This window comes from Momordica charantia (genome assembly GCF_013281855.1).
Source record: "Momordica charantia cultivar OHB3-1 chromosome 6 unlocalized genomic scaffold, Mcharantia_2.0 BLBB01000006.1, whole genome shotgun sequence".
Taxonomy (NCBI): domain Eukaryota; kingdom Viridiplantae; phylum Streptophyta; class Magnoliopsida; order Cucurbitales; family Cucurbitaceae; genus Momordica; species Momordica charantia.
In genome coordinates, this window is record NW_028275164.1 from 26,156,840 (window position 1) to 26,180,774 (window position 23,935).

General features: G+C 29.6%; 2 protein-coding genes across 2 annotated transcripts; both read left to right on the forward strand.

The window, feature by feature from the left end:
- The first annotated feature begins 6,076 nt into the window (after window positions 1–6,076).
- LOC111015231 (uncharacterized) lies at window positions 6,077–8,059 on the forward strand. The gene is made up of 3 exons (XM_022290187.2): window positions 6,077–6,312; window positions 6,440–6,530; window positions 7,694–8,059. The coding sequence occupies exons 1-3, from the start codon at window positions 6,243–6,245 to the stop codon at window positions 7,827–7,829; spliced, it is 297 nt and encodes a 98-aa protein (XP_022145879.1). The 5' UTR covers window positions 6,077–6,242; the 3' UTR covers window positions 7,830–8,059.
- Window positions 8,060–13,163: 5,104 nt separating this feature from the next.
- LOC111015359 (Ribosomal L22e protein family) lies at window positions 13,164–15,225 on the forward strand. Its single transcript, XM_022290374.2, has 3 exons — window positions 13,164–13,309; window positions 13,402–13,647; window positions 14,843–15,225. Exons 2-3 carry the CDS (start codon window positions 13,418–13,420, stop codon window positions 14,985–14,987), a joined length of 375 nt encoding a protein of 124 aa, XP_022146066.1. The 5' UTR covers window positions 13,164–13,309; window positions 13,402–13,417; the 3' UTR covers window positions 14,988–15,225.
- The last annotated feature ends 8,710 nt before the right edge of the window (window positions 15,226–23,935 follow it).

The window sequence follows — 23,935 nt, forward strand, 5'->3', positions numbered from 1 at the left end:
GTATTTTTATTGATGTTCGAAGTAAAATACTGGTGTTTTATGATGTTCAATATACATATATATATTTCATTACTATTTTGGAATTATGTATCAATATTATTACTTGATTAACTAATAAGAGCTACATATATATAATAAATATATGATTTTAGAAAAGCACCTTAATTTACATATCTTAACTTGAAAAAAAGGAAAGTAAAAATTTTATGGGTATGTGGTGTAATTATTATATTTGACATTCCATCCACAATTACACACAAAATTTTACTGTTTCAATTATTTGTAAACGTCAAAGGAATGGGGAAAAAGGTAGAAAGGACTAAGGAGTCGACTATTATTTCTACCATTTCATAATTATGAGAAGTCGGCATATACATATAGAGAGCCTCAATGAAATAGCAAATAATCTAATAGAATGCCCATTTAGGTGGGAAGTTCTAAAATGTATTAGACTGAATTTTAACTTTAATCTCTCTCCGACTCTGAAAATTAGGAATTTAAGTAAATTTATAGATGGTAAGTCATTTTCTTTTTTTCTTCCTCAAGTACAACGAGAGAGAATAAGAGATTCGAACTTATGACATCTTGATTATAAACATGTGTCAATTATCACTAAACTAAACTCATCTTAGTTTGATGGTAAGTCGGTCGAGTCCTACTCTTTTAATTTGATTTGACCTTCATTTCCAACGACTTGTACCTCCTAACTTAAGTCAACGAAATTAAAAACATGTCAAAGAAGAATAGAGGGAGAATAATTAGGTGGTAATTTTTGAAAGAGGATTTCTTGCCAATCACATCAATGGGGTCATTTGTTTTTTCAAATAATGGCTACTGATTGATAAATTTCAAAAGAAAGAATTTTCAAATGCTAACGAACTGGAAGAATGTATATATGTAAAATAGTAATTAGTGAATTACTTTAATTACTTTTCCATGGAGAAATATCTGGTGGCTGCCTATGAAAAGTTTTATTTGAATAATCTTTGGCTGTTTTAGGTCACCAATCACAAGAGAGAAGAAAATGTAATTTTTTTCTTAGCGTTTGCTTTTGCTTCTTTTGGTCTCTGTCTCTCATCATATGTAATAGGAAAATTGTAGGAAAGTTTTAAATTTTAATCTTAATATTTTTAAAGCTCTAATTTCTATCTTTTCAAATGTTTAGCCAGGCCCAAGAGTTCATGTTGTTGGGCCTTCACAAAGGCCCAACGAAATATGTCATGCAATTGAGACTGACTCACAGGATTGAGATTAATGATCTCAATATATTTTTTTTTAATTAATTGAGATATTAATGATTTCATGTTCCATTACAAGTCATAGGACCTTGACCAATATTACAGTTTTTATTAAATTAAATTTACTTTTTTTAAGACATATTAGTATGGGATTTATTACTTCAAGATCACTTAGACATAAAGAGATTAAGGAGTAGAATCATCTTAAAAATAGGAGAGCTGTCTAGCGCCTAGTTGTTTCCAGCTTATGTTTTTAGCTAATTTGGAGTAAACGGGGTGAGTTTTATTCATTTAAGTCTTTAGAAATCGAAACTGAGATCATTCCTATTTATTTTCATCCTAAAACTAATAACATATTCACCGATCACCATTGTTTTGATAAAAAAAAAAAAAAAAGACAACTTTAGTCCATGTAGATCGATACTACTAGAAATACTTGTTCCATTTATTGTCTGTGACGGGTGTGCACTTGCACTTTGCTTATTTATTTAAATCAGAAAACCTCAAACAAGTTTTTTGCGTCGTTGTCACGACCAATTTGTTTTAGATTTTTTCTTATTTTTGTGATCGGTTGTGTGATTGTTGTTTCTATTCTAAAAACATCATTGATTTATAACTAACCTCGTAAGGTTGATGTTTTGTGTATGAGCATGAAATCATTTATTGTCCTTATTGTTCAAAAGATTGACAGAGTCTAACTTCCGAAGATTAAGAAGAGAGTAGAGACTTAGAAAACAATGAGAAAAGTAAAAGGAGAACGAAGTATATCTTGAAAGTGATATCGAGAGTACAATCACGTGTATAGACAAAGTAGTTCCACCTCAAAATCCTGCAAACCCACCTAGATAACAAAAACGTAGATATGGAAGGTCTGGGAAGAGGTAGACAAAATAATGAAAAATTCAACTAGATCTTGATGCCAGATAACAAGGACGTAGCTATGGGATAATATGCAACTACAGCTTTCCAAAACCTGGATTCAGTCATATTGAATCCTATTCCATATAACGTCAACCTCAAACTGAAGCCGCTCATGTTTCAAATGCTTCAAATACTGGGACAGTTATGAGGATGTGAAAATGAAAAATTCTCATGATCACCTAAAAAAAATTTTCAAATTGCTAATTTGGTATTACTGATGATGCTTTGAGATCGAAATATTTCATTCTTTTCTTAGGGTGCAGCACAAACGTGGCTCAATTCATTCCCTCTAGATTTAATCACCACATGAGAGTCTTTTTAGTATAAAAATTTTTCACAAAATATTTTCCTCCCTCCGGCATTGCTGACATGGACCAAAATGAATTGCAATGACAAAATGGTATTTAAACCTATCTTTTTTAAAAATTATAAATGATTGGTGGAGGGAGAAAGAGATTTTTTTTTTTTAGGCAAGAAAGAGAGAGATTCTAAATGCATGTTTTAATTTTTTTGATGATTGATGAATCAGAAAGCAACCTAATAAAAAAGAGAGAAAAAATAGAAAATTCCAATTTGTACATGTTGAACAAATTAATTGGTCAACCATGTACAACATATTCCATTAATTTCCTTTTGAAAGCACAAAAATCTAAAATAAAACCCAACTTTTTAATTTCCACAAGGCACAAACTTACCTTTATTCATTTTCAAATTTATCCTAAATTTCCTTTAAGGTTTCAATCTTATTTTATTTACTAAACCGTTTTTATTTATTTTATTTTTTATCTAAACGTCCAAATATCAATTATTATGTCTTTTATAAAAAAGTAATCGTTTTGGTCTTGAATTTTCAAAATATTTAGCTTAGACCTTATATTTTAGATTATTTAGATTATTGTATTATTTTATCTACTTAAAATCCACTCACCAAATGTGCATACATGTCTACATTGACACTACTCGAACTCACATTATCCATTTATTGATCAATTATCAGCTTAATAATGACAAGAATCAAAATGTTATTTTTTTAAAAGTTAAAAGATTAAAATAGATATCTTTCAAAATTTAAAGAAAATGAAAAGCTTCTAACCTATAACAAGGTAAGTAATATCTCGACTACTTGAATGTTTTGACTGGTTCAATTATACTTATCTCGGCTACAATATTAAAAACGTGTTTTACCATCTTGCACATCATATTTAAAATGTTATTTTATATTTTTGTTAAAAAAATTATTGTACACAAGTTTACTTCAAATTATATATTTTTATTTTATTTAATTTTTTTGCTTTCTTAAATCGTATTTAGATAATATATTTTTAAAATATATGTTTTTAATTGTTTTCTTTTAGATCTTGGAAATGATAATGTAGAAACTAATTGAAACAAAATCACTCAAAATTAAACAGGTTGGAATTTAAATAAAAATTATAATATCGTTCTTATCAACTATTTACTCTAGAGAGATACATATGTCTAACCACTTTAATTAGTATCACGTGGATATTAATTCAATTAATTTTTTTTGCTTACATTTAGAATAAAAATCAATTTTAAAGTTCTAATTAATCATATTTTACTAATGGAATTTTTCATACTTATTCTATTTTTATCATAAACTTTAAACCATTATATTTTAGCCATTAAATTTAATTTAATCACCTCATTTCTTTTCGAATAATTTATTTATCATAAACCTAAGGTCCTTTTAACATTATGTTTTAGCTATTGAATTTTTATTTCAAAAATAAATTTAATCACTTCCATTACTTTTCAAATAATTTATTTATCATAAACCTAACCTTGCTCCTTTGTTGTATTCATTTACCTAAAATAAACATAAATGTGTATAGATGAAAATAGAATTTAAATCATTTTAAAATTATATATATAAAAGAAAAGCTCTCAACAAAATGTGGAAATCCATTAACACCTCATTGTGGGTAAAGTTGTTGCATTATTTAATACCCAAACCTAATTTTTTAAAATAACAAAAAATTACACATTATTCAAGTGAAAAATTTAAATGGATGAAATTAAAATACTCATCATTGAACTACATGGTAAAAAATGAACTCTTATAAACAACAAATTATTTTAAAATCTGTCTACATAAATAATATTTTAAATGTTTAAATTTCCTATTCTATTTTAGTCTCTAAATTTTTAAAAAGGTATAATTTAATCTCTAAAATTTTTCGATTAGTTACAATTTGATGTCTAAATTTTCAAAATATCTATCCTCTAATATATTCACAACAAAATATTTTTCTTTATGTGGTGGTAAAAAAAATATCTTTTTCAAAGAAATTGGATATAGACGCGAGAAGAATATTTAGTTGATAAATAATCAACTTCTAAGTCATCTACCCAAAAAGAATACAATAATTTTGGCTATCATTTTTATTTTCTTATTAATTATCTAATAGATTAATAAATTGAATGAATGACGTGTATTATTATGACAACGTGAACATATATAATAGCCACGTAAATTTTTTTTTTAATTACAACAAGTAATTAGGACATTCAAATTTATTACCTCTTAGTTAGAGACAAATGACAATTAAATTTATGTTGGCCCCCACTGTAAGTGAGTTGAAAGTACACATTTAATGATCATGAAATTATTGTATTTTTTAAATATTTATAGACTAAAATAAACCTGTGAGAGTTGTAAAGAAAAAAGTGATTATCTTTTTTAAATTTTAGTGACTAAAATAAAATCAAAAAATGTGATACAAACTTTGAAAAATGAACAATTCTAATACCAAAACGAGATTTAATTTTTTCTAAAACTTGCTTCTTAGAACAACGTGCCCACTTTTAATTTTGATGTCTTGATTTCTAGCATTCATCATTTGTACTTTTCATTTTCTAAAAAAAAAAAGCAAGAAAGAAAAAAGCTAAGGATTTTACACTACTCCATGTGTGAGAGAATTTAAATTTTGTATTTCGAATTAAGTGCATGATACAGTTTAAAATCTACGTCCAACAATTATTAAACGTCTTGGTTCCAAATAATTTTTTGGCATAATTTACGTCATCTGTAATATTGGAGAGTTTTTTCATTCGGTAGACTCTCTATTATTTAGAAAAATTCAATTATGTCCTTCATTATTAATAAATATTAAAATTGACTAACGATAAAATTATATAACATAATACTAAGTGAAGTGGTGAAAATTTAAAGGAGAAAGAAAAAAAAGAACACTCAAAATTTCTACAAATTTCTCAGAAATTTGGAGAAGTCATACGAAGCTTTTATCTCCAAGGAGATCTTTTTCTTCTTCTAAGTTTATGCTCATTCACAGGACATTATGCTGTAAAAGTTTATCATTAGTCATTTTTAATATTTACCTAAGAAACTAAACTGAAAAATATTAAAACATTAAGATAAAATTTCTTTTTTTTTTGTTTTTCGTTTCCAATTTTACTAAGAAATCTGAGATTTAACAACTATTTATGTTTCTAACCAGAAACATTATCAAAATTGTAAAAAAAAAAAAAAAAAAATTAGTAACAACAAAAATAAATTTCAAATTTTTTATTTTCGTTTTCAATAAATAAAATATTATTTTACCATGCTTGAACAACTATCTTATTCTATTTTTCTTTATCAAGGGAGAAAACATAAATAAATAAACACACTGAATTACTCGATTGAAAAAACTCTCAATCCGACTCTAACATATAGTTTTGTCTGCCAAAATAAGGATAGTTTAGTGGTAATTGTTATATACCTCCAACCAAGAAGCTATGAATTTAAATCTTTTCTCCAATATGTTGTACTGAAAAAACATATAGTTTACATTTTTTTTCTTTTTTTGTTATCATTTAAAAATACATTATTTAATTACGTGGTTTTCTCTTCGCTCCGCCCGCCGCCCACCGAAATTGAGGCGTTTTGCAATTTCGCCTTTTCTTCCTTCTCCTATAAATAAATCTCTCCATACAGCTTCGCCATTTTTTCTCAAAACCGACCTCCGCGGCACTTTCTCTCTCTACCTCTTGCTTTTGTTCATTATCTCTCTCCTCTGCCTTTTGCTTCGGCGCTCTGATTCTCTGTCTCCGTCATCCATGGCCGAATCTAAGGGCAAACTCGAATCCCTGAGGGAGTGGGTTTCCGAGCACAAGCTTCGTACCGTTGGTAATCAATCGTCTATTTCATCTTCTAATTTTCGTTTTGATTGTGCTTTTCGGCGGTTTGTGTTTCGATTTGTGGTCTAGTTGAGTTTTTGTTTAATTTTAATTGTTGTGTATCGTTTGGGGTGAAGGGTCTCTGTGGCTTAGCGGAATAGCGGGTTCTATTGCGTACAATTGGTCTCAACCTAATATGAAGACCAGCGTGAAGATCATCCACGCTAGGTGAGTTTCTAATTTTGTGCTTAATTGTTGATGTTTTTGTTTCTTAATCCTAGAATTTGGAGTTCTGCTATAGTTCTGCATGTCAATGGAATTTTGATTCTAGAAGGGCCAAATGAATCGACCTTATTTGATGAAAGCCTGAAAAAACCATCCCTCTTTGGGGATCTTGCTGAGTTTTTAAATCTTAAGGATGTTTTGGAGCTATTTTGAGAAAACAAGTATCCTCCCCCCAATTTTGTTTGGAGAGATGTTTTGGGTGGCTTGGAACGGTTGAGATTGTTTGTATTTAATCATTATGTCCCTGATTTGGAGAGTAGAACAATTTTGATTTATCTCAAAAGAAAAGGGGAGAAAAAACAGCTATGAGAACATGTTTTTCTTTAATTTTTGTTCTAAAATCTGAAAACTGCATTTTGGAACAGCTTTCAAGCAGCTCTCAGTCCTTCTTCTCCCTCCTTGTATCTTTTTACGCTTGTTATATGATAGAATGCTTTGTTTTGATGATGAACACCAAAAACACTCTCATATTTTGTGATTTTTAATTGATTGAAAACACTTTAACATTTTTCACTATGTCCATATGATCAGAATTATTTTATGTGCATGTTAATCATCTCTCATCTATTCATTGTTTTTCAATGTCATGTAATAATTGAAGCGCATTGCATCTTTGATGCAACTCTGCTCGTTATCTCATTATTCAATATCCATGTTACTATCTTTACAATAATGGTTAATTATGGAATTTAATTTAAGTTTGAGGATTACAATTGAGATTTCAAACATAGAGGATTGGAAATAGAAAGGGGATAGACGTTCTAAGAAGGATCAGACTGAAAATTTGACAGAAGTTTGAGGAGTAAAATCATAGGCAGATGTATAGAACCTTTTAGATGGCTTAGGCTATGTGTGGGAGCGTTTTTGGGAAAATTCAGAGGCCCTCTATCACAAAGCACTTGTAAAGTACTTTTGGCTTAATACTCTTAGGGGCATAGAACCAACCATCAAAGTGATTAGTGATTATACTTAAAGTACTTTTTGCTATTAACAACTTATTTCTAAAACGCTCTTAGTAGATACACCTCGACATTGGCATCCTTTTCCATGCTTTTTTCTGTATGATATCTGATTCCAATGCGTTGCTTCTTCAAAATCACTGTCAGGTTACACGCACAGGCTCTTACCTTAGCCGCTCTTGCTGGTGCTGCTGTTGTTGAATACTATGAACACAAATCAGGAGCAAAGGCGGAGCGATATGCCAAGTTTCTTCCAATTGATAACTACTCACACAAGGACTAAGTTCTCTCTCTCCCTTTCTACACTGGATGGTAATAAAGTAGTGTCATTGAGAGGCTTATAATTCTTATTTCTCCATTCTTTTTTTTTTCTCACTAATTTCGAAGCTATTAATATTGGGGTGTCACTCATTCTGCCCAGGTCATGTAAGCAATTTCTTTGTGTAAACATGAAAGTGAATTGAATGATTTTGTATTATGAATGAAATGTTGGTTATGAGGAGTTCTGTTTCAGTTGTTTTTTTTAGTACAACTTTTAGTACAAGATAGATCAAACTCACAATGTCTTGATTGGAGATATTTGTCAATTACTCGTTTTGGTTGTTTAAGTGGTTTCTAAGTTTTGAGAATGGCTTTGAATCTGCCGTTTTTGGTCCTCCTTTCATCAGGAGTTAAAAGCCATCATTTTTCTGAAGAATTTGTTATGTTAGTTCCTTCTTATAAATACTTGACAAAACCTAGATAATTTTGTGGGGAGCTATCACTCTATTACCTTGTATAAAAGATTTGAAAATCACAAACCATCTTTTTTCTTTTTCATGGCAATTTTTGGATTTCTATTGAAAAATGCTTTTTAAGGATTCATGGCATTACCAAACTATTGCAAATTTGGATTTATGTTGAAAAAAAGTTTGTGTACCGTAATTGTTTCTTCCTTTTTTAATCTTGTAAAAAAAATGTTTGATGATTATTTTCTTAAACATTGAAAGAGCAAACAGTTACCATGTCTAGAAAAAAAATGAAAACAAGAAATAGGAAATTAAAAAAAAAATTGTTAACAAACGAAAAAACATGAAAGTTACTTATTATTATTATTATTATTTTAAATATAAATGATAGTTCAAACTAGCTACAATCAAAATACGAATAAATATCTAGATCTAATTATTTAAACAACTTTAGGTTATAGTTACTGTATATATTTTTCTTTATAAAGAAAAAAAATACCGTATATATTTTTGAAGTTGAAATAGAAAAAAAAATACTTTTGAAGTTGAAATAAAAAAACGTTTCTCCTCAAAGAAAACAAAATAAACAAAAAAAAAAACATTTATATATTTTTTAAGATGAAATAGAAAACAAAATAGAAAATAAAATAAATATGAGAGACGAGAAGAGTAAAAGTTATTTTAAAAGTCGAAACCTGAATTTCTACATTGCAAATTATTGATTAATAAATAGTTTGTCTTCATTGCATGTATCCAATTTTTAAAAAGAAAGTTCTTGAGAAAGTCTACTCCATGGTTAATAGTAAATTCTTTGACTAGGTCCACGATTAGTAAGTTTTGAAGGTCTTATGAGTTCATTGAAGAGACATTTTTTATTTTTAATTATTGTTTTATTTTTCTTTAATTTTATAAAAGATGTTCAACGTTTGGAAAGTAAGTAATTAATATTTAAACTTTCCGGATTTTATCTATTTAGTCTTATACTTTAACTTTATACATGTATCATTTACCTCATCGAACTTTTGAATCAAGCTAAAATCAACCTGTCACGTAATCTTTAGATGATATAGTCAATCTGTTAAGTAAGTATTAAACTATTGGAGTTAACGTCAAATATAGATTTATTAGAAGTTTTTCTTAAACACAGAAAATGAATAGACACATTTTGAAATTTCAAAGATCAAATTTATATTTTAACTTCAAAAAGAAAAACCGTACTATTCTCATTCATTATCTATTATGTCAAAATATTAAAAAATAATGTAACGTCACACACAATAAAACAGTATACCAATCAATCATGTATATAAGTATAAATGAAAGGAGTAGATTATTTTTTCTTGAAAGAGAAGTTTACGAGTGAATTTTGATGGATAAACGTACTCTACAAAATATAAATAAATGGAGTAAAACCATCCATATTCAATCTATAAACCATCGTTACAAAAATAAAATTCTATAAATTACTATGCTTTTAAAAATAAGATTACCAATTTATAAAGAAAAACAGTTGCATTCATGGTTGAAAGTCAATAAAACATTAAAATTTTATATGTCAAAGTAGAAATAGTATTTTCAACTATTGCAGCCAAGTTGATTAATAATTTTTAATTCTGCGGTAGTTGTAAATGTTTGCAAGAGTAAAATATTGAGTTTGAATAGGTCAATTTCTTCACAATTTTCTTAATGGAAAAGGCAAATAACTTTCTCGTTACTATTAATCTTATTCAAAGTTAAGAATCAATGGATATAATTCCTATAGAAAAAAATGTTAAACGTAAAATTTACTAAAAAATCCAAATGGGTTAAGAGTGCTAAGTCAAAAACAAAAACAAAAACGAGTAAAGTTGAAACTTTTAAAAACACCCAAAATCAAATTGAAATAAGCCCAAACGCTGGAGATGAAATTTGTTATTCAAACAAAATTTAAATAATTTCCCTGTTAAAAAAAAAGGCAAATATGAATAAATAAATAATAAATCTTTTATCACGCAGTAATAGTATTATTGCGGCATTTACGCCTAATCTATGCAAGGGTTTTATCTTATAGAAATGAATTTATATTTTTCTTTCTTAAAACATATAAAAAGTTTCATGATTTTTATTGACTGGAATTATTTGTTAATTAATTCTTATATGGTAATATGGCATGAAATCAAAATTTCCTATTTTATAAATTATTTTCCTATTAGACCAATTATGAAGGTTTCTTTCCATACTGACTATTTGAGTTTCGTTTAAACATTTAGTCGAGAATTATACATATAATTTTCTTGAAGTTTTTTACTACTAGATTTTTTGTTGTTCTGAGACTGAGAAAGTAATTTAGCAACTAAAAAAAATGTGAAGTTTGACCATGTTGTATAGAGACAATTGAAACTTATAAATTGATAATGTCGGGAATATATTATTTGAGAATTCATGAGCTATAAAGAAAAATAAAATGAGGAGAAATTTGTTTTCTCTAATCGTCCCTTTTATATCTTTTATTTGTAGTATAGATTGATCGATAACATAAATGGATAATGTTGAGTATATATGGAAAGAAATGAGCTCAACTAACAAGTATTGCAATCGCAATCCCTATGAATTTCATTAATGAATATCTCTCCCGCCCTAACGCACTCTGTTATGGCGCAATCACTGACTGACGTTCTGAAGTTCTAGGTCTTAACGCTCTCCGCGCTGTCTCCTTCTGGTAATGCATGAGAGGCTCTCTTCCTTCCACCTCTCTCTATCGCTCTTCCTTCTTTTAGCAGCTCATCTCGAATCGTCGAATTTTTAGCGAATCGATCGTAATTGGTCTGACCGCTCAAGGCTTATCTCTCGATTCCCCTTTCTGGTCTCCGGTCATTGGTAGAAAGCCTTGAAATTAAATTTCTTTTCTACGCTACGATCTTTCTTCTCTTATGATATGATGAAATAAATTTTATATTTTGCATGAACATGCATTAGATTATATTTCACTCCTTTATTCTTAAGAGAACCCCTCACCAAAATCATTCTTAAGACGCTATCAAAGGGAAGGATTTCAATGCCCCTCCCTAGATATGAAGTAGAATGTGCCATCACTACTAGTAAGAGGGGGACGCCCATGCAGAAGTCCTGCCCACCCCTCTCTATTTGGAGGGATCCCTCATATTTAGAATTCCTAGCTTCTCGAACTTGTAACAGACGGCTAGGAACAAGAAGATGGTCAGTAGTTTTTATCGTTACACGTCCTTCTGAGATGGATAAAATATCTTGACACAATGGCATCTTAATACCATCAATTCTAGACGTTGGCCGCCCAAGTGACAAGAACAAGTAGGGGTCACCTATTTGCCTAGAAAGATGGAGAGAAAATCAAGTCTCTTGTGGACTAAGAAGTGCCAAAGAATTAGGAGAGAGCATGTAGTTGTGGTGAAGCTAGATGCTCGGTAGCAGAGAAGGGTGTAGCTTGGAGCTCGCCATGTATTCAAGAACACGTCCTTGGATTTCGTTCTTAAACAAAATTTTGATTTACTACTTTAAATCAATTAATCGTGCAATCTTTATATTGATCAATATCTATTTCGGTTATATTATGAAAATTTTGTTAATTATAGCATGTATAACCTAAGACTATTTGCGACATAGGTAGAATGAACACCTTTAGAATTATGAGGCCTTATGATGATAAGGATTTTAACGAGCCAATAATAGCAACAAGCTTCTCCTTGCCGAGCTATGCAAGAAAACTTGCACGCAATGAATAAACACTATATGACACCCAAATCAATCTAAAACTCGAGCTAAATAGGTTAGTTCTAGACAAAATTGCATACTTGTATGCAGGAGTGAGTGTACATTTATAAGGAGTCAAGGGAGAGACCATGATATTACCGCCATTACAAGAAGTTGTTACAAAATTGTAACTAGTTTAGCTCATTAGCTTGGCTTTCATATTGATAAGTATGCTGTCGAAGATAGAATGAACGAGATATGATTGCCTAATCTTATTAGTTAGACCTTGAATAACAACAATTCAAGAATACTTTCATGGCACATATTGTGTAAAAAGAAAAGATTCTTGAACGAACATAGTAAATAAACCCTCAAGGATGAAAGAAGGGGAGAGTAGAAGGGGTTAGAGTACGTCAATAAGTCCAAACTTCAACCCTCGTACCATCGTTTGAAGATGGATGGTCATGGAAGGGAAGAGGCCGAGGTGGCCATTGAGAACATCTCCCATGAAAATTGTACCTATTATTAGTCTATCTATTTATTTTTATTTTTAATTGTAAAGGTAATTTAGACTATAAAATAATATATTTTCCATAAGTTTTTTTATTATAATATTAAAAATACAAACTAATTCTATTATGTACAAGATTTGTCCGAGACAAATTGCTGACATAGGTAGAAAATGAACACTTATAGAATAAGGCCTTAGGTTATCAATTTTGTTTTCTTTTTAGTACAACATGTTGGGACGAGAGATCGAACTCATAACTTCTTGATTGAAGATATATGCAAATTAGTGTTAAACTATGCTCGTTTTGGCCTCTGATGTAATATTTATAAGCTTACTTTTTAATAACAGAATACCAAATTTCTAAATTTTTTAATTTTTATTCAATAAAATTTTGACACAGTAAAAATTTTTAAAATCTATGGATCTATTAGATAAAAGATTCAACTTTATTTTTGATATAACACTGCGATCATTTAATTTTGTGTTTAACAATTTGATGAATTACAAAAAACAACAAAGGAAGAGAAAAAGTACAAAGTCGATGAAGGCACAAAATTAAGAACCAAAAACTAAACTGATAGTTTAACCTATTAAAAAAAACAAAAAATAAATTAATGAAATTATAAATTCCTCGGACAAAAAAAATTTAGATGGGTTGAGCCCATGTAAAGTTTCTATTTTTTCAAACTTTGAAGCCCATATTCATGGAATCCAGCCGCAGCCCAATTTTCTCTCCCTATATAACGTAAACCCTAGGTCATCGTGGCTTCATTGGGCGGCCGTCGATCCTCTGAATCCTCAACTTTTCTGCAGCAACTGGTACGTCTTCTTCTTTCTTCCTCTCTGAAATCTTATTGCTTCGAAATCATCTCTTTTTGAGGCACCATTCGATTGGGGATTTGTGATTGTAGAGACTTTTGATCGAAAATGAGTCGAGGAGGTGCAGCAGGTCCCAAGGGAAAGAAGAAGGGAGTAACCTTCACAATCGACTGTTCGAAGCCGGTGGAAGATAAGATTATGGACATTGCTTCGCTCGAGAAGTTTCTTCTTGAGAGGATTAAAGTTGGAGGCAAGGCCGGTGCGCTTGGCGATGCCGTCTCTGTTACTCGTGAGAAGAGTAAAATTACCGTCACTTCTGACAGTAATTTCTCCAAGAGGTACATGTTCTTCCCCCTCCTTTGAGATCAATGGTTTGTTATTCATCAATGTCGCGGCCGATTCTGAGTGTTGTTACTTGTTAGTGTAATGGATGTTACGGATATGAGTTTCTGTGAGATATATCAATATGATTGGATTTGGATTTGGATTTGGATTTTGCCCTGGTAGTATTTTAGATTTGTTAAAGCGAAGGGAAAATTAGGTTTGTTATGTCTGCAAATTTTGCTTGCAATTGAAAAATCGTTAAATGGTGGCCCTGTTGGCAAGGTTTAAGTTTGAACCTTCGGGTGCTTAATACACAGAACCCTGGTCCTCTGGGTACGGTCTTGGGGCAAGCATGGTGACACGGATATAGGGGAGTAAATCTCTGACTCCTTGTTATGAAAAAAAAAAGAATTGTTAGCTGTTTGATATTGGTTCTGTAAAATGAAAAGATTGAATGTGTGCTAAATTCACCTCATGAGGGCTACTTTCCACTGCATTGTTTTGAGAGCACTGCCTTAATATTTTTTGGGCTGCTTTCTATTCTTCTATTTTTTTATGTTTGAAATAATTTAGACTGTTCATATTGAACCGTTGGTTGTGATACTTGATGATTCCTCCATTCATGTGAACATGTGTGTGTTGACTCCCAAACACTGTTATTAGTTTCAATATTTATAGCTTGTAAGTTGGTAAAATTGGTGTATTTTTATTTTCCATTGTCTGATGTTCTGAATATCTCCATTTTGGAGCTTGTTTGTGAATATATGAGCACGCATACAAGTACTGTTAGAGATATATTCTTTAGTTTGTGATCTTGTAGGCTATGTGATGTGCCTAATATGCTCATTTTTTTCTATGTACTTATGATTTGTGGTTCAGTGTTTATTTCATTATTTAGCTTATTTCACCTTGCTCCCATTACCGCAAGGTTTTTAATAAGCTAATTTTATCATAGTATGTACACAGTTCTTGAAGTTAATTGATGTCAACTGACCGATATATGTTTGTATTTATTCATTCACTAATCACCCGCCGCACTACTTCAGTCGTCGGTTATTTTCACCAAGTGATATCTATTGCTGAAGTTCTCTTGTTTCTTCTGGAATTATTCAGCAGTTGGCCTTTGAACTCGAATTCTTCCGAAATTAATTTCTTTTTAGGGAAGGAAAATGGATGATGATGGATGTTATCCTGTCTTTGTTTGGTTAGGTATTTGAAGTACTTGACCAAAAAGTACCTGAAGAAACACAATGTGCGGGATTGGCTACGAGTGATCGCTGCCAACAAAGATAGGAACGTTTATGAACTCAGGTACTTCAACATTGCCGAAAATGAGGGAGAGGAAGAGGATTAATTTTATCGATTTAGACATTGCATTTGAGAAACAAGTGTCCTTATGTCGCACGAATCTCTCACTGTTTCAATTACTAGTGTTGCTTGTGTGATGCTCTATTTTTATCTGAACTAATGCAGTTTAGCAATTTTGTTTTCTTTGACAGAAACTTAGATTGCTGTTATTTTTTTGTGTCATATTTGAGTAAGTCCAACAATTTTTCACTTATAATCAGCAATGTTTCATATATCTTATTGAATCATGGTGAGTGAAACTATTTACAATATTCGACTAAAATTTTGAATTGGCATTTTTTAGACGAGCTTCTTTTTTTCTATATTTTGGTGTAAGTATTTTTTTCTCATGAAAGAAGGTTCATTAGATTTTAGTTTTATTTATTAGCTTCTCAATCACTTTTCTTATCATGGTGTTTAAAACACTGTGGCTATAAATTGTTCTATTTTAGTTCAATTCTAATTGTTTAGATTGGGTTGAACTATCGAACTTGTTTTGGTTTAGTTAAATCAGGTTAATTTAATTATTATTTTTCATTAAATGAGCATGACATTCAACTTCGTCATTTAATTGGTTATGTGAAAGTAGGGAACATTTGTACAATAAAAGTAGAAACTCTATTCTAAAATTTTGAATATGAATCAATTTTATCTTATTATTATATTCTCAAATTGTGGGCAAATACGTTTTAGTTTAGTGTCTGAAAATATACTTTAGAAATGGCGTTGAATGGTTTTTGAAGTTAATTGACTGAATTGACTGTTAGTTAATCGAGGTAAAATTAATATGTTTTACTACCCAATTACTGTCGGTTAAATAAATACCTAATTCAAAATCATACGAATTAAAAAGTGTTTTTATTTTAGTCTTCATTGCTCGATCTCTAAGCATTCTTATTTATATTTGTCTGGAGAAAATTTATAAAGAAACGACTAAATTTAAAAGGTTCATGTTTTGGCAAACTGTAAACCAATATGAGAAGCATTTTATTATTGATGAAAGATAAATCTAATTTTACAACTTAAACAATGCTGTTTATAATATGATTGTAACTATCAGAAGCCTGAAAAACATAATTTCTTGTTCTTGTTTTTTTCCTTTTCCATTGATTTAAAAAAAAAAAAAAAAAAGAGGAACACATTTTTTGTTTTTTGTTCTCTAAAATTTTAAATCAAAAAGGCAAAATTTTATATGAAAAATTAATCTTTTAAATTTTGATTATACTTTCTTTGTTTTGGAAAAAATTAGAAATGAAAACAAAAGACAGAAACCTTAGAGCCCGTTTGGTAACGTCCTCGTTTTTAATTTTATTAAGAAATCTATGTACTTGACAACTATTTATGTTTCTTGTTTCTAATTTTTTAAAAAATATTCTCAAAATTGTATAGAAGTTTTGGAAATAACAAAAACAAAAGTTTCTTATTTGTTGTTCCTATTCACAATTTGTTACAACATAAATAAAGTTTTTGTTTTATCATTCTTGAATCCAATAGTGTTGAGGATCATGCAAAGTGTTACCAAACGGGCCTTTATTCTGTTTGTTTCTAGAATTTCTACTTAATTTTCTAAACATTTCGAGAATAGGAGAAATAAGAAACCTAAAGAAATGTTTATGTTTTTGAAAAATTAAAAAGAAAAATAAAAATAAGAAATGAAAATGTTGACAAACTAGGCCTAAATAACCAACAAACTAATATCAAGCCTTCAACGACTAGTTTAACCACCATATCACAACCTAGTTAGATCAACAAAACTATCTCTATTAAGTACAACGATGAAAAGTATGGGTTGGTAAGAAATTGGGAAATCGAATCATGATCATCTCATTTGTTTAGGTTTCGAAAGCCTTTCTTCTTCCTCTTCCATTTTTTTTTTTTTTAATTGATCTAGTTTTTTGATGTGTTGAAAATAGAGGGATTCGTTTCCATCTCTAATTTTTGGCATAAGACGAATCGAATTAGACAACTCATGGACTCATGGGATTAAGTTATATAGAGAGTTTTCTCCGAGTAATGAATTTAAGGCAATTTTCTTACCTGTAGGGTGGAGGTCGTATCTTCTAACTTTATGAAATGAAATCTTCAACTTTAGTAATAAATGAGGGAAAGATGAAAAACTCACTCACAATATTACTCCCTAGGAATATTGTCATCCTAAATTCACCAAAGATAGGAGTGTAATAGTACTTATATCAAATTAATTAGAAACAACTTCATGCCTTAGATTCAAAGTACCTTTATTTATTGTGTTAACATATAAGTTTAACCAGCCAAGAACCATCAAATATTGTCGAATTATCTTATATTATAATGATTGTGTTCATTAATCTCTCATGAGCTACATAAACTTAAATTTCTATTAACCTAAATTTTTTTTTATACAATCCGTAAACTTGCAAGACCTACATTTTATATACTATATATTAACTTTTACAAATCCTAAACAAACTAAACACAAATTAGTCAAATCCAAATTGCCTTTTGACCTTTTTTATTTTTATACACACTTAGGCTTTCCAATGCTCCAAAACTATTCACTATCCAAAATTTTAAGCCAAACATGAGAATGGGTCCACAAAAGACTGCGTTATTTTATTGTTGGGATAGGCTAAACTCATGCATTTAAATTGTGTAGGAGAAATACTTATTTCATCCAATAGCAAATTGACAGTTGTACAAATTGTTAGAAAAAATTTGTAATAAATAGGGAGATTTATTTTTTGTCCTTGTTCTCTGCCCCCTTTATATACATATTTTTTTCAAATTATCCTAAGTATTTAGTTTTTTTTCTCGTTTCAATGAGAATTCACGTAAATGGAGATTCATTGTTGGGAATTAAATATTTAATTAGAATTTTTTATATAAAAAAGTTATTTAATCAATAAATTATTTTTTGAAAAATAACAATAAAAAGTAGGTAATTATTCTCCGCAAGGAGCTCAATTCCCGCTCAAATCCCCATAAATTTCAAGGAAAATTTTACAAGGACAGGAAAGGCTTCCCCGTCCCCACCCTCTCACATAAACATCCCTACTCACGATGATGTCAATTTTTTATTAGATCGATCCTAACGAAAAGTCGTTTTATACCATTGCAATATGGATGACACGAGTTTGAAAAAATTTATAGTGTGAACAGAAAGAGTAAGTACTACGGGAATGCGGAAAATTTCTCCGAGGAGCCCCTTTCGGTTATTAATAATCCCACGTGTGCACCAAGGAAAACCCTAGAGAGATGGGTCTGGTAATAATGATTGTGGAAGAAGAAAAGGAAGAGACGATAATAATAATAATAAATAGTAGAGAGAGAAAGAGAGAGGAGAGAGAGAGGCCTCTTTATTTGTGCATTGCGTGTGAAATGGTGTGGTTTTTATTCTATGTGAGAGATTTGAGTTGTGGAAGTTTACTTGCAAAATAAGCTAAAGTTTCTTTTGTTTCTTCTTCTTCTTCTTCCCCTTTCATCATCAATTCCTCTTTCTTTCCCACAGTCCCCACTTGCAGAACTTTGTCTCCCTTTCTCTCTCTCTCACTTCAATTTCCAATGCCCTAATCTTCTTTTCTTTGCCCTTAAAAACTCCTAAAACTAGAGAGGGAAAACAGTGGAATCCCCCACTTTCTAAGCCAAAGTGATAGTCAAGTGATATCACTATGCATCAACCAAACAAATCTTCAAGGTTTAGATACTACTTTTGTTCGTGGACTTGGATATAGTTCAAGTGATTAAGACGTTTATCTTCGATTAAAAGATTATGAGTTAAAAAGAATTATTGTTTTGTTCATTGAATTTATGGGTTTGGTTTATTTTAATTGATGTACTCTCAAAATTGTTGTTTCGGTATCCATATTTTTAACTCTTGATCATTTTAGTTTCGGTACTAATTTCAAAATCTCTATTTTGGTCCGATGTTTTTAAAAAGTGACTATTTTTATCAATTTTGTTTTATTTTTATCTCATTTCTTCCATCAATTTTAGCGTGGTTCACTTGCTAAATTTCTTAAGATATAGTCTTAAAATGTTTACATTGTTCATAGATTTTGTGTTAAAAATTTTGCAAATAGAAACTTAATTGGTTCATTTTAAAAAATAGAGGAGCTAAAACCAATGTTTTGAAAGTAAATGACTAAAATTAATAAAAGTTAAAAAGTATAGAAATCAAATTGAACTAAAGTGGGAGGGAGCAAAATAGTATATAAACCAATATTTTATTTTCAATTAAAATATAATTTTGGTCAATGTACTCGAACTTTTGTATGTGTTCAAATTTAGTTGATGTATTTTCAATAAATGTTAAGATTAGTTAATGGTTTGAAGTTAATTTTTATCTAATTTGACAAAATAATAACAATAATAATTTTTACTCAAAGAAATAATAATGTAAATATGTTTCTATATAGTTTATAGAGGAAGTGTTGAGATAGAGACTATTTTATTTTTCTAAAGAAAAGTTAATGGGAGCAAAATTTTAAGACTTCTCTAAATTTGGAATACGGATGAATAAGCTCTAGATCAAAATGTAATTTTATTTTATCCATCAAAACTACTAAAACGAGAGAGATAGAGTAGCGATGAGAGTGAGATATAGTATGGTCCCTACTATACTTTTGTTTAGTCTCTTTCAGCATTAAAATATATATATCGATCATAATCTAAGTAAATCTTTTTAAAATATACGAACTAATATGCCGTATAAGGTTTAAATCTCACTTTTTGTCACTTAATAGGAGAAAATCCACCTTTTTGACATAAATTTTAATTTTTCATCTTTTAAATAGCTCAACTTCCTCTCTAAATTTATGTCAAACTCACAAAGCTTAATTCCATCGACACAGAGTATAGTTAAAGCTTAAAGGGTGTCAAAACATAGGAGATTAAATTAAAACATTTTTAAGAGTAGTCTGAAGATAATACCAAAACATAAGGGATTAAAACATACCTTTTTTTGTTTTTTTTTTTATTTTCACGTACAATTTGGTCCCTATATCTTTTTATTTTAGTTTCAAATTTGGTTCACTTTAGTTTTTACTTTCAAAATGTCTATTTTGATCATTGTATTTTTAAAAAGTGGCCAATTTAAACCCTATTTACAACACTTCAACATAAAATTTTTACACAATTGAAACTCTTTAATGCAAATTTATGGATACATTTCAAGAAATTAAGTGAGTTAAGTATCATGATAAAATTATGGACTAAAACAGTCAATTTTGAAAAGTATAAAAACTAAAATGAACGTTTTAGTACAAGACTAAATGAACTAAGTTGAAAAATATAGAGAATTAAATAAATGTTTTTAAGGTATAGGATTAAAATGAACAAATTTAAGAGCAGGAGTAAAATAGTTGTCAACATGTTTGAAATTTCCCTAAGTTTATGGATTCGACATCAACATTGAAAATAAATCGACCTCTTCAAAATATCGAAAAAAATGACAAATATGAAAAATATTGACAAAATATCACAAATAAAGATATTTTAACTTATCTTGAAATGATACATTTTCCTGAAATTGAGATCTCAACATTTTGATGGATACGGAAAATATGGACTCAGAGTTAAATAGTATTTAAAGTATCTAATTTGTAGGATGAATAAGGGTAGAGAAGAAATCGCCCACGTTTGAAGGCAAAGTGAAAGGACGTTTTTGGGGTTAAACAAGGTAGAGGATAATTAAAGAAGGAGTTTAAATTTTGAGGGCAGAAAAAGAAAATCACCTGACTCAGAATTCAGAAACCAAATCTCACCCATTTCCCATTTGTTTACGCCATCTTTCTCTCTGACAAAATCTCCCAATTTATGTCTCTCTCTCTCTCTCTCTCTCTCTCTCTCTCATTGCATCATTACCAACACAATGACAAATCTACCCTTTGTTTTCTCTCTTTTTTTTAACCATAAAAAAAAAAACTCTATTTTCTAGTTATAATTTAAATTCCATTTTCTCTTTTTAAAATTAAGTTGGGAAAGACTACTCCCACGCATCTTTCTTTGTTTTAATATCTAATTTTAAAAAATATTTTCAAAATCTAAATTAAATGTTGAAAGACTAAAAAAACGTAGTTTTTAGAATGTTGTTTTTGAAAGTTGTCCTGTGATTCAAATACGTCTTTAAGGGTGCATCAAAAACATATCAAAAGAAATGGCAGAAATCAAAATATACATTTTAAAAACGAAATAGTTAGAAACGAAAATTGACTAAGAATTCAAATAAAGAATTTGGAGGGAACACTGCATAATTTTTAGAAATATAAAACTAGGAACAAAATCGTTATCACTTGTGGTTTAAACTTTTAGGTTTAATAAATCTGTTTTAGAAAATATTATTTAATGTGAACACCAACCCACTAGTAATAGTTGGAGGTTGAAAATCTATTTACCCAATATACAAGTTCGAAATACAAATTTTAAATCCTCCCATATATCATTAATTACTAGCCACAATTATTCCAACTTTGTCGAAGATCTCTTATTTTAATGCCTCAAATTTTCTTTTTAATTATTATAATATACATACTAACCGGAGTATATATTGAAGTCGCATAGATCGACTGAAATGGATATAAAATCAGCGTGACTTAATATCAACAAAGGAATATTTGATTATTAATTTTTTTTCCGTTTTTAATCACACCTACTTATAAATTTTAAATATTTATTACTTTTAAGAATTATACCCACGTACAATACACTTCTACCTTTTAGTTCAACAATTGCAATGCGCGTATATGGCCTTATTTTGAGATATTAATAGATGGCCGAAATACCAACACTATTTACGGAACTACAATGTCATAAGTTATAAGTATCAATATAAATAGAAAATTGTAACTGAAGTTCAATAGTTGAAGTGGTGTAGATAACTTTTTTTTTTATTTATTGAACTATGCTCGAAAAGACCGAGACTCATAGAAAGTCAATGAGATTTGTAACTATTGATAGAATGTTTACAATAATTCAACCATTTTCAAAACTTAATGGACATATCAAATATATTTTTGTTTAATCATTCACCAACATTCAAAATATACCTAACCCTCTCATATTTTTTACAATTATTAAATTTGAAAACAAGAATAATGGTCATAATTGTAAGCGTGCACACTCACACAGTACACACCATGCAAAACTAATATTACAATTCTTAAACAAAGTATTACAAAAATTAAACCAAAAAAAATAAAAATAAAAGCCTCCTTCTCCCTCCATGATCTCCAAAACCAAATATCTCTTTCTTTTTCCCTGCATTAGATTATGAACGAATTAGGAAAAAAAATAAAAATAAATAAACTTGCTCAATATCCTCAAAATTTTCTCTCTAACTTCCAAAAAAAAATGAAAACTTGTGTTCATCACGTAAATAGGATTAAAAATGGAATAATTAAATAAATAGAAAAACAAACAGAAAATAATTCCCGGTCCGAGGACGAGGACGGAGAAGATGAAGAGGAGCGAGAGGAGCCATGTTGGAGAAAGGGAGCACGTGCAGAGGAAAGAAAAAGGCATGTGCCTTGCATGTGCTTTGCACGTGCCCTGCTTCTCCAGCAGGAGTCTCTCGCCCGGGCGGCCGCCATTGTTGCAGAATTGAAGGAATTACAATTAGACATGGAAGAAGAAGATGAAGGGCGATGGCGTTTAAATAGGAATTCTTGAGACAGAGAGAGAAACAAAAAAAGACAGAGATTGAGTCTGAAAATGGGTATTCTTTAAAGGATCCATACGGAAGAAAAGCAATCATAATAATAATGTTCCTTACCCACAATCCATAATATATTATATATCTTTTTTTACATATATCTTCTCTTCCTTTTTTCTTTTTTCTTTTTCTTTTTTGGTACAAGATCTGGGTCCACGGGTATAGGATCGAACTCATAATTTTTTGGTTTTAAATATATATCTGACTATGATTGTTTTGGTTACATATATTCTCTTATCACATCTTCGATAGGAGTAATTCGTGTTTATCTATTGACTTTTGTTTAAATTCACGATTAATGTTGATGGGATTGTGGTTAATGGATGATATTTACTTGTATTAGAGGTAAACGAAGAGTTTTTATATATACTTTTTGGCTTTGTTCTTGATATTGACTTCATGGTTGGTTTTTATACTTTAGGATTTGATGCATTTTCGTTATTGTATTTTCAACTTTGATTTATTTTAGTTGTTGTATTCTCAAAACGTCTATTTTGATCTAAAAAACTAGCCAATTTAGTTTATATTTGCAAAATTCTAACAAAATTTTATATACAATAGAAACTATTTAATACAAATTTATACAAATATTTCAAAAAATTAATGAGTGAAATGTCGTGATTAGATAAAATGAGATGAAAATAAAAACTATGAAATGATTTAAATAATGGACGGGAAAAGTTAAAAATACAAAATCTAAAATCCACATTTTAAAAGTAGGATAATAAAAATAAATTAAAGATGAAACAAAGATCAAAAAATATTTAAAATGATGTTTGGATTACGCAAGAGAGAGATTGAATAATGGTGTTGGTGCCGCCAAAATGGGGGGCCGTTGTTGTTTTGCTTAGAGAAGGCAGACCAGACATCAGCTTCATATGATATAATGCCATTACCACACCCTTAACCCTTAACCCTTTCCCATCAAAACAACAATAAACAAAAATTAAATTTTAATACTCTCTTAATACGTGTTACTTTATAAATTTCGTTTTACAGGAAATTCTTTAATGTTGTTGGACTTGGACCCGACATTATTATCGATACAATTAATAACAGATTTTGAAAACAGATACCTAATCAGTTTAAAATCACTCCTAAAGACATCCTAAATTAATCATCGGAAAAAAGAAGTTTGTTGGTAGAGAAAAAAGTGTTTATTTTAGAAGTAATTTGTTCAGAACATCTTATGGTGTGTTTGAGAGTGACAGTAAGAGGAGTAATTTTGAAAAAAAAAACTTTAAGAATAATTGATTTTCCAAAATCAC